The 12,135-nt window shown below is 41.4% G+C and overlaps 1 protein-coding gene across 1 annotated transcript; it reads right to left on the reverse strand.

Annotated features, from left to right (window-relative positions):
• Positions 1-1,912: 1,912 nt before the first annotated feature.
• Positions 1,913-8,047, reverse strand: LOC139928471 (cytochrome P450 3A30-like). Its single transcript, XM_071921031.2, has 13 exons — positions 7,921-8,047; positions 6,490-6,583; positions 6,327-6,379; positions 6,046-6,145; positions 5,826-5,939; positions 5,442-5,530; positions 4,985-5,133; positions 4,755-4,882; positions 4,551-4,629; positions 3,862-4,022; positions 3,519-3,745; positions 3,248-3,410; positions 1,913-3,116 (listed from the first exon to the last, which is right to left on the reverse strand). The coding sequence occupies exons 1-13, from the start codon at positions 7,989-7,991 to the stop codon at positions 3,015-3,017; spliced, it is 1,530 nt and encodes a 509-aa protein (XP_071777132.1). The 5' UTR covers positions 7,992-8,047; the 3' UTR covers positions 1,913-3,014.
• Between the last annotated feature and the right edge of the window lie 4,088 nt (positions 8,048-12,135).

Raw genomic sequence — 12,135 nt, forward strand, 5'->3', positions numbered from 1 at the left:
AGCTTCTGCTTCAGCGTTAATTTTGTGAGCCTAATGTCCATTCGGCATTATGGAATAACATGAGACGGTATTTCCAAGACGGGGCCAATGGCATGTGCACTAGTTTTGTCCAGTTTCTGTGGTTTAAGCTTTTGAGGGTGTGTCAGTCCAAAATAAGTATGTATTTTGTAATGTAGAAAAATATATATTTATATATTTCTGCTTCAAAAAATTGGATTTGCAATTTTGTTCCTGCACAGACAATTCCAAGTTGCAACTTATTTTAGCTGATGGAGCGAGCTATTAAAATTAAAACTGTTGAAATTGATGCTTCCTGGGAACCGGGCTCACATGTCTCTTATTGCGTTTCAGCTCCCCCTAATGGCCAAATGACAGCGACGCAACTCTGTTTCTGTCGTCTGTCTGCACTGGCCCTGACCAAAGGTACAAACCCTCGACGTGCTAGATCTTGTCTAGTGAGGCGGAGAGTATGCAGGTGTGGTGTGTCGAACTTGCCTTACAAGATTTCAACAAGTTTCCCACAGTTGTGTAGCCTACCTGTGTGTGTGTGTGTGTGTGTGTGTGTGTGTGTGTGTGTGTGTGTGTGTGTGTGTGTAAGCATACAGTATGAACAACCATGTATGGATGTGAATTTAGAGCTGGTGCAAAGGTGTCAACTCACTCATCTTATTTGTAGCTCTGTAAAAGATTACCGGTCAATTGGACAATTGCTGTCGTATTCAGTAGAGAACAGGTAACACTTAAAATAAAATATGATTTATTATACGTTCATAACAGTTACATGACCCATACATTCCACTGTGGGGTAAGGACAAGAGCAATTGCTTTATGACCACTGATCTATTCGTCAGCCAGTTTTATGTTACTGTGTCACATGTCACTGCCATGCATTGAACTTCCACTATAGGGTTTAACCATGTATTGGATCAAGTAGAAGAAACTCTTTATGCAGAGGGTGGGAACGGGGATGGAATGGGAGATAGTGGTGGGACTCCCCCTTGAAACAATGTCTTAACATTTAAAAGTAGGCCAGTTATTCAGTAGAATAGAAGAGGGCAGGCTTTGAATACTCCCTTAATCTTTGTTCTCTCACTCTCTCTCTTTTGTGTTTGCGTGACTACTACCAGTTCATGAACTTAGCCTTGTTGTAATGTAGGAGCAGAAACCTGATAGACAGGGTGTTTTTGTTAAACTGGGCCAGCATCTGCTCTTTCATTTGTCCAGCAGCCATTGTTGTTTAAAGACCAAACGTTCCACAGCACCTCTCCTCACACCACAAGCTGCTCTCTCTTTGTACACCAGGCTGCTGGGTAACTAACACACCCTGTGTAATTCCAGGATGGATGAACTTGAACTCTGATGAGGACACAACTCTACTGCTAGTTCAGTCTCATCTATTTACACAATATGTTCCTCATAAATTCCTACATAACTACAATTTATTGATTCATTGATATATTTGCAATCTGTTTGAATGCCATGGGCCAATGAAGGAAAGCCAAAGTTGTTTCAGTTACATCTGATATCCTCATGCTAATCAGAGTATGGCTTGCCTCTGTATTTCATTAGCTGGCAGTTTTTCCAGTACAGTTGATGTAACCTGATGACACAACTTGCTCTTTAGCCTACTGCCAACATTCCATTCCACACCTTGTAGTCATGAAAGTACAGATTACATGCAGCCAAGGGAGTATTACAATAAGCATATTTAAGTCTTTACAATAAGACTGATTTAATGAAAAACAACATTTCTACATGCTATGACATCATTTTTAGCATACAGAAAAATAGTCTGTTTTAAATGGACTTTGGAAACCTCAGAAGATGTCGAGTGAAACGTAAAAGCAACTACAGTGGACACACACACACATACTGTATATTGATTTCATAATGAAATACTCCAGGACAACACTCCAATTAATTAATATTTATTGCCGCTCGTTACACATTTTTTGAGGATTCAGCACCCACATAAATAACTGAGGGTTGAGCATGTTTTTTGGTAAATTGTATTGATTTTATAATGCAATTTGATTTTTAAGCACAAGAGCAGCTATTGTACAAAGAGACATGGTATTTTCACATATTATATAGCTCCATTGACACCAGTGTGATTACTTTATTATTCAAGATATCAAAAAGGTTATACTGAATTATATAGTCTGTTAAAATGCATATACAGGAAATAAACTCAAAAATGTCAATAAATCAAGGTGACAAAAACATCACCAAGGGTTTGCAAGTGAGGATGCTAGGCTTTGCAACAAGCCCCTCTATCCGTCTTGTATAATGCATAGAAAATGTAATAATAAATGCACTTGTAAGATTTTCTCATATTAAAATTGTGTCCCTTTATTGTTAATTTGCTTTATATTGAAATATTAAAGCATATTTTATGAGTTGACATTTTGTTTGAATTTGGGAAAGTATAATCCCCATGTCCAGTGAACATAAATGAGAAGGAGGTAATATGTCAGAATCTCGGCAATATTGACAGCACAGCGCTATTGTTCTACCATTTATTTTCAAAGTAAATGTTATGGCATCTGACCAATTGAGGTCAAATCTAGGCTTTGCTCCAACTCTGTGAAAGGCAACAAGTGAGTTGTGTGGGACTTGCCCAGACAAACAGTGCTGGTCACAGGAATGAGATGAAAGGAGAAGTATGTGCGGCAAAGCACATTCCAAGCATCCCACCGTGCAAGCAGTACAAGACTATGGGATATTTAGTATTAGGCTATATAGGCTACAAAACAAATTACAAAATGTAAAAAAAAAAACACTCCTAAATCCTACTAATGCAGCCTATCTATTCCAACAAACTTGACTGTTTTGACTAGTCCCATGTTGTAAACAGTTGGTGAGCGCACTTGTAGCCTGGGCAGCATAATTAACTTTAGCAGAACATATATGATTTTTAGATATCTTTTCTATATGAGGTAGTTTAACTGGTGAGCTGATTTGATGCTGAAGCAGGATGCAGTGAGAATCGCTATGGTTACAGATAAATACAATTAGCTAGCAGGACCATCTGCAGCAGATGCTCTGGGCACCAGCTTCAGTTTGATGGGATTCTTAGGGGAGGTGAAGGCATCAGTTCCCAGCTCCAATGGAACCTAGGAAAACAAAAAATGATGTTGAAAATGAAGCACCACCAAAATATTTGCTCAAATTCACTCTCACCAAATCTTAGATGTATGAACATGCCACTATTTTAAGACCACAAGCAGTGAGAATGTCTTCTTACATCCGTCTCCTTGCAGGTGACAAAGCTGAAGTTCTGCAGGACCTCCACTATAGCCAACTTCATCATCAAGACAGCAAATCGCATGCCGATGCAGTTCCTTGGCCCGGCTCCAAAGGGTAGGAAGGCATAAGGATCTATCTTGTCTTTGTTCTCTTTGCTGAACCTGAAAATAGAAGTAGAACATACACAGATAGCATTGGTTGGTTGTTTAACCAAGTTACTACTTTTGGGTAAGGTCTGACTTTAGCCTGCCATTAGTTCAGTGTAGCACCTTTCAGGTTTGAAGGCCTCAGGCTCGGGCCAAAGGGTGGGATCACGGTGGAGAGTGTAAACTGGGATCATGATGGTGGTTCCTTTAGGGATCGTCACACCGTTCACATCCACAGATGTCTTTGAAATTCTCTCTAGACGATTACCAATAGGGTACAGCCTCTGTGACTCATTCATCACCATGTCCAGGTACTCCAGCTGCATCAGGCCTTCGTAGGTTGGCTGACCCTGGAGATGGGTATAAAGTACTCTGATTAGTGGCTTGGAGAAAGCCAGTTGCTGATAAAAAGATAAAGATACGAGTAGGGAGAGATGGCAGAGACAGTAAAAGACATTTGAGTCACCTTGTCTGGGAATGCCTCATCGATCTCCTCTTGCAGGGCCTTTTGGATGTCAGGGTTCATTGCCAGGTTGTAGGCTAAAAAGCACAGTGTGCTGCTGCTGGTCTCATAGCCAGCAAAGATGAATATCATGGCCTGTGATAGGATCTCATGATCAGTCAGCCCTGCAACGCAACCACAGCATGTGACTAAACCACTACCAGACCACTGCAGGAGCAATCTTAAAGAAGAATACTAGAGTGATTTGGAGTTATAGCCCATTTACTACAGTCTATGTCTCATTTACATTTCCCCTATCATTTTGCATTGCATGTTGTATTTAAGTATATTTTTTAACATTTACTTCTGTTGTTAAAATACAAACTTTACAGTGTTAAACCTAGCTTGAAATTAACTGTTGTCCCAGCTAACAAAGATGCCCCATATAAAAAGACATGGATGTAACAAAAAAGTTTGTAAGGTAACATGTTTTTAAGGGATTATTTCCTATGGCTGTCTGGTGATTGACAGTAAGCGGAGTGTAATGTAATGTGTGTGCTAATATGAAAACACTCAACTCAACAGACGAGGAGAGGGGCAACATTGACAACTGGCATGAACGTAAAAAAAAAAAAAACACTGGTATTTTCCTTAAACCATGAACACAGAGAAAATTCTGTGATTCAATTTCTCCATCTGGTTCCTTACTGTACCTTTCTGGGAGTTCTTATCTTCCGTGCTGTTCTCCGAGATCTGAGAGTCCACCATCAGCTGCATGAAGTCCACTCGGTTCTGCCGGGCAAAAACAATTGGAAACCTGATTTTGATTTTCCATACAATCGGTTCAGAACCTCACGTTCCAGGGAAATGTCACAAATATGAAATATCACCAAATGACAATACATTACGGGAATTACATTGTGTTCATTCTTATTCCGGTCTGCTTTGACCTTCTCCAGAAAGCTGTAGAAGAACTTCATCACATCAGCAGGGAAGAATGACGCGTCCATCTTCTCAAAGATCGGTGACAAGAACGGAAAGAGAACTGAGTTGGATAAGAATGAGAGACAGAAAAATAAATTAATTCAGGATTACAACAGAGGACAAGATAGATATTCTGGTTAAAAAAATATTATGTTTGACATACCAATAAGCACCAGCAGGGGGTTCAAGAAGTTGAATTTGACCATTTTCTTGATGTTTGCTACAAACGGGTCAGAGGGATGGTTGATGGAATCAATGTCCACACTGAAGGCACTGCTGGTTACGACGTCCATACTGTACGGTCCAAATACTCTGCACGAAACGGCAAAAAGAAATCATAATTTCTATCAGGTATGCTAGTATCTATGATCCTTTAAATAATATGAATGGAAAAAAAATTACAACTCACAACTTCAATTCCTTTAAGAAAATTCAGGCTTTGCATTCCAACAACCTTTTGTGTGTAGCAATTTATTGATCACTTATGAAGTATTATGATGTATTTATTAGCAAAAAATAATACATCATTCTTCAGAATTGATTTCAGAACTACTGATAAAGAGTCCGTGCCCAAATCCCATCACAAACACAAGATGCTCACAGGCCAGAACATTACTCACTCTTTAACTTCGATGACTTCATCCGCTGCTGCTTTTTTGTGAAGACTCTTCACTAGACTGCTTGAGTGGTTCAACATTATGGTGTACATCTGCCCAAAAGTAAATAATTAAACCATTAAATTGTTAAATAATGACATACACACTTAATGGGCTGAATAGTTCTAGTGCGCCTGGAAAACCTTTCTGTTTCATTGTTTTTTTTGTGCATTACAAATAAATAAATACTGTGATATTCATACTCAGGCTCATGCTATAGCATCATATTTTCCCCCACCTCTTAAATTCACTATACTTTCTTGTAAACAAATCAAATCGGTGCGAGACTATGCAATCTCAACATTCTAAAAAAAAAAAAAAGAATAATGCTGTGGTGTGTATCTTAACCTCTTTCAGTCGTCCGCTGGTGAATGATGGAGAGAGCACACTGCGAATCCTCCTCCACTCTTCATCTTCTACGACTGACACAGCATCTCGCAGGGGTCCGTTCAGCCCCAGGTCCTAAACCACACACACAAACACAGAGAGAGGATTCATTTACATGGTGTACTTGGATTAGTATCAAAGTATTGACTGGGGGGGGGAGTTTGCCGTGAGGTCTCCATACCCGTCTGTTGGTGAAGACAGAATAACACTCCTTAACCAGGATGGCTTTAATCATGGCTGTGTCCATTACACCCATCACAGGCTGCCTGCCGTCGTAGAACCTGGAAATGCAAAAAGCAGTTAGCTTGTCGGCTTATGCAGTCTCACACCTCATGGAAAACTTGAGTATAATGCATTTTTGTTCCACTAAAATCAACGCACATGGTTGCAATCACACTAACATGCTTGTGCACGTGCAGACAACAGGCACACACACACACACACACACGCTCAGACACTTACCCCCACACCTTGCCATACTTGTTGTAGCACATTGTGTCAAATATATGGACACCCTGTGAAATGAAATGAGAGAAGAGTGAACAAAGCATCAAACTCTTCCATTATCAGCAAGCAGGCATCCATTTAGGGCACTGTGCTGAAACACTGTCTGAAGGTCTCTCACCTTTCTGTACTCCAAAAACGTCCCAATGAAGGGCAAAGGTTTTGGTCCTTGGATGCCTATTTTCTTGAAAAATCCATAGGGTGCGTATCCATATCTGAGAATGAAGGGTTAAGAATAGGTCATCAAATCCACCTGTTGTTACAAGAGACACTTATCAACCTTCCAGTTCTTTCCAGAAAGCCTTCAAGCTTTCCATTTTTTTCTTGCTTTATTCTTTGTTCAGATTTTCACTTATTAATTTTAACATCAATAAGTGTGTATAAATTAAACAGGACTACAAGTGACACTTTTGTATTTGATGTGGGACTTAATGCAGTTATTGTAAGTGCTAGGGCTAACCTTCTGAAACAAGTGTTGTGCCTGTTGTGTTGTCCAAATACATCGAATTTCAATTATCAAGCATCAATTGTGAATTCTAATCTCAAAAACTCATGCCGACTGTATCAGTTTTTCTCAGGTTAGACTTAATACTGATCAGTGCTGTATGTTGATCTTGTCACAAAAAACTAGGCCTATATTCATTGTCATACTATATGTCATACTTACTCCACTAGTGCTAATCTACCTATCTTTTTCAGATCTTCTTATGAATTATAATAAATCCATGACGAATCTTTTTAATTCACCTGTGAAATTACAGTAATCTGTCAAGCCTGCAATAGTGTAACCATAAAACAGAACTGAAATAAATAACATATTACAAAAAACGTATTATATATAACTTATTATATTAATTATACATTTTACAACAAATATTTTACAGCCCCTATGTCCCTAGTCCTTCACGGTTGACAACTTTATTTGCACTGCGTTGTGTTCCCAAGTCCACTTGGCTCCCTATGTAGGCAAAATGTTAATTGAGATAAATGTAGGGAGGGCGGAGTCAAGCAAGCTGGGGAGGAAACAGACCTAATGTCGGTACAATACAAATCAAATACTCATTAATAGTAGCTCGGTTGCACTCAGACGGTGTATCGACTCTCCAGCGAGCCTATGATGAACTCTGTACACTTGACCCTCGCACGTTGAATGACCTCTATTCGTTGGTGCCCGAGTAGCCTACTGCCTATTTAAAAAAACGGCATTTCGCATTGTTTATTCCGCAGAATATGTTTAGAAGTACGTCTCAGATTATAGCCTACAAAAAAGGAAGGAAAAAAAAAGAACTTGTAGGCTACATATGTAGATGTCATTTTTTTTATATATATATATTTTGGACACAGGTCTTCCTATTCCTAAACATTTGGAAGTAGCCTATATTCAAAAAGATATATATTTTGGTCAATTAAAATATAGCCTACTTCGAGTGAATGTCAACAGGTGCAAATTGATTTTCGCCCATTTCGTATATTTCTGAAGTAGGCTTTAAGTGAAATTAACTTTTCTTCCGTAAAGTCCTATCCAAGGACAGAAATCACGGAGACTACTTACACCGCGATGAGGCTGATGACAATGACTATCAAAGTCCAGGTCTCAATTGAGAAGTCAGGGAAATAATCCATAGCTGCCTCTTCCTCGGCCAAACTTGTGGTTTGCGGCTTTCACCTCCGTCTCGCTGTTCTGCCTCTCAGCTCCCTGCGGACTACAGTAGGCGGTCGTTTATAGCTGGAAAACAACTCGGAGTTACATAATAGCAGGGCTGCACTGGGATAAAAAAATGGCCCTGGCATTTTTTGAGACGTCCCACCACAATCGGTCGGAAACCACCCACCAGTAGGCTACACCATCCTTGCGGTCCCCTTAAATATGCGTACCTACTGTACTATTCCCCCAAACCACTACAAAGCTGAGTAGTAAGTGCCGTGGACAAGTGTACCAGTGCAAGTGGACCAGTGTACTCACTCGCTGTTGACTGAGAATTGTTGGAATTCCCTGACAAAGATGTGCAAAAAGCTGTACAATTTAAACAATAACATACTGGTAATGAGCAAATAGTTGTTTATTCAATTAATGCATGGAGCTGTTCCATCTTATTTCATTTGATACTAACTATTCAGTTCATATAGATTTCAAGTATCCAAATATTGATGATGAATATTGCATAAGGTTTACACAGTTAATAGATCACCTTTTTGTTTTATATTAATGTTCAGAGAGGAGTAATAGTTAGATCTTTGTATGTGATAGGGCAATTAAATCAATGGTGTGCTTGTTTGCTTGGGGAGTTTGACCTACAGTCCACGTGTCTACCACGTGAAGGCGCAATGGATAGCAGCACCAAACAATTTGAACTTACTGTAGGTGGAGAGCTACCCCACAGATAATAATAACAGTAATCCATACCATATATATCCTAATAGTTACCACCATACCTGGCTGAAAATAAACATAGGACAACTTTGTTGCCTGTTGTTGGAAATGAAAACGTTTTTTTTCCCTGTAGGCTAATACATAAGCAGGCATACATTTTAGCACAGTAGAGCTACAGGTGTTGTATATTATACAGCCTTTTCGTGCATCTTTATCAAGGGTGGAACCATCAGACATCAAGTCAAACTTGATGCAAGTCCACTGCAATTCCTAGAGAGACTTCACCGTGTCTCCGTGGTAGGCTACAGTTGTGAATTTAGACATTGTCGTAGACTACTTTATATTTTTAAATCCCCTGTGTATAATATTACTATAGGGAGTCCAAGTGTTTGTGTGTTACCCTAAAGTGAGATTGTAGTGACTTTATCCTTGTTTATATTATTTCTGTCTCATATAACTAACCTATTCCTACAATGACATAGTTTTAGGATAGGCTATAGGATTTGTATGGTATCCTTTTAGGAATACAGATGGGCCACTACTAACTACATAGGCTACCACATGACAAGTACTTTCTGACTACTTTGAGGTCATGCCCACGTGTTAAGGATGACTAATAAAAAAAATGTAACTGCTGATTTAACTGCTGCTCTGTATTCGTATTCATGTTAACTTGAAAAAGGGGAAAGAAAGGGGTTTCTTGTGAAATGTGTAGAAACCAACATGTCAGCCTCTGACTACTGTAGTTCTCCTTTGTAAATGACTGGCTATCCTTTCTTTTCACAAACTTGCTCTCAAATTGGGTTGATGGTCTATTGGCTTGGGTTGGTCTTAATGGATCCCAGGTGTTTGATGCTTTCTTGCTTAGACTATGATTTGATGAAGTGATGAAGAGTGTCAAAAGAAAAGACACACAGATAACTATCCCCCACCGCATAGATTCACAATCCATTGAGATTAACACTCAACTGAGATTAATACTGCACACTGTTTTCTTATTTGAGTGGCATCAGAAAAAAAACAAGCTGAAGGAAAAACAAAATCAGTTAAAAAATGGTATAAAAAAATGGTAAATTTTTGTTTTTATAGGTGTGTGTCTGCCTCATGATCACAGAGGGTCATAGTTTATCCAGACCTACAGGCTGCACCTTAAAACCCACCCTAATAGTCCTGTAAATACTGCATTCCCATTTCCACGTGGCGTTTGCTCTGGGTCAAATGTTAAGGCCACAAAGACTATCTCTGTTGTAAATGTGGCACATTTGAACTACTCTACTACGCACATAACTTCTCCATCAAACATCACTGACAACATTATTATACATAATTATACAAAGCATCCATTCACCCTTTTTCTTAGAAGTGAATTTCAGAGTAGTTTAGTTACTAGTTCTCTTTCAAACCGAAGCCAGAAGCGCTTTCTGGCGTGACCAATCATGGAAGCTCCAATAACACCACGTCTGTCGTGAGACAGACCAATCATCTTGAGATGCACGGGCCAGCCCGTCCCCCTTTATAAGCACCCGCGGCGCTGCACCCGTTATTCTCGCTTTCTTCCACCGTGAAGATCATACGAGCTCCTCAGCTGTCCTGACGGTCCGGATTTTTTCATTTAACTGCTCTCCGACGCAGCCGCCAAGGTAGTCACCGAGCGTGGATATCTGGTGTCAGGATTTGCATTGGACTGACTTTTTGCTACGAAAAGTTCTTTTATTCAGGTGGGGTCATCGCGTTGTAGCGGACTTCTACCTGTTTATACTGCTCTCAGAACTAGCTAGCCGTCAAGGTTTTTTAGTTCCACCACTGCTGCTAGCCGTCAAGGTTTTTAGTTAGCCGTGCGTTTTTCACTGCTGCTAGCTGCTATGGCTAGCACTAGCTGGGCTGATATGGTGGATGACCCCGATGCAGAGTTTCCCCCGCTGTTCGACCAACTCCTCGGCTCAGAGGACGAGCGCGGCTGCGGAGAGGAGGATGAGGATGATGTTAACCTGGATCTCCTCAGCGACGAGAATGAGGAGGATGATGAAGACGCCATCCTTCCCCCCGCTCAGACGTCGTGGCCTGGCAGCTCTGTCGGTGGGGAGGCGCAGCCTTCCCCTGCCCCCCATGAAGTCGACCTACACGAGGTGTGTAAGCGGGCAGCGACCAGGCTGGCTATCGACTGGCCCGCATCACTGGATGACAAGGGGGAGGAGAGGGATTTATACGATGGTAAAATCCTGCCTTCTCGTCAGATCTCCGCGAAACAACTTATGCCCGCCGTCCCAGCATGCATGAAGGAGATGAAGCGGTATACTGGGACAAACCATTTCATCACAGAGTTCCCGTCAAGGGCTACTCTGGCCTGGATGTCGCCAACAGCGAGGTGCTGGGGCTCGCAGACCCCCTGGTAGTGGAGCAGTCGGTGGCTTATCACCTCCATCCCAGCCACCGGTCCACCCTCGCCACGGCGGGTCCCGCCCTCCCGGGCAAGATGGAGCGCTTCACCGCCTCCATGTACCAAAAAGTGTACAAATCAGCAGCCCAGTCGGTGAAAAACCTAAGCGTGATCACCCTGCTGACAGCGTACCAGGCTGAGCTTTTTCAGGACATGGGTCACCTTTTAGATAAGGGATCCCCGAGTCCGACTATCTGGGAGGAGATATGTGTCGTCACTGACCTCATCCTCCGTATGTCCAGAGGTGCGGTTCAGGGCTGTGGCCACGTCATGGGCCTGGCTGTGGCTGGGGAGAGATCGCTGTGGCTGAACCTCTCCAGCCTGCCGGACCAGGATAAACAGGTCATAGTGGACTCCCCGTTCAACCCGTCATGGGCTAGGGGCTTATTTGGAGAAGCTGTTACTGCAATGCAACAGACTAGTGACCTGAGGAAGAAGCAGGGGGAGGCCTTCGACCTCTGCCTTCCCCGCAAGTCGACACCTCGCCCGCCACCACTAGGGATGTAACGGTATACCGTTTTAAGGTATACCGCGGTATCAAGCAACCACGGTTCTGAACCGTAAGCCTTTCCCTGTAATACCGTGCCCACGGTATAAATTTATGTTGCGCAATGCGCATATGCACAGCGCTGCACGCCACTACAGTGGAGGGTTACCTATCCACAGCTCCGCTCGTGACAGCCAGGGGAAAAAATGAAACATCACACTTCAAGTTGCTAGCAATATTGAATTGCAACAGTGGACTTTGCAATTTAATATACATTATTAAACTGCACTAGATTACAAGATTGTTGTGTGTATTTTCCATCTTAAATGCAAAATAAACTATCCGATGTTGCACTGCAGGGCGCTAGAACATTAACGTTATCTCACTAAGGAGGACCCTTGCGTTAAATATTTTTATGTAAATGTTACAATGCTAATGCATGAGAGTTTCAGTTAAATACACACAGACACAC

The sequence above is a fragment of the Centroberyx gerrardi genome, chromosome 14, assembly GCF_048128805.1.
Source record: "Centroberyx gerrardi isolate f3 chromosome 14, fCenGer3.hap1.cur.20231027, whole genome shotgun sequence".
Classification (NCBI taxonomy): Eukaryota; Metazoa; Chordata; class Actinopteri; order Beryciformes; family Berycidae; genus Centroberyx; species Centroberyx gerrardi.

Coding starts and splice junctions, on each gene's coding strand:
- LOC139928471 (XM_071921031.2), bottom strand. CDS start 7,991: ATGGATTATTTCCCTGACTTCTCAATTGAGACCTGGACTTTGATAGTC. Junction 6,380..6,489: donor CGTTTTTGGAGTACAGAAAG/GTGAGAGACCTT, acceptor TTCATTTCACAG/GGTGTCCATATATTTGACAC. Junction 5,531..5,825: donor CCAGCGGACGACTGAAAGAG/GTTAAGATACAC, acceptor ACTTTTGGGCAG/ATGTACACCATAATGTTGAA.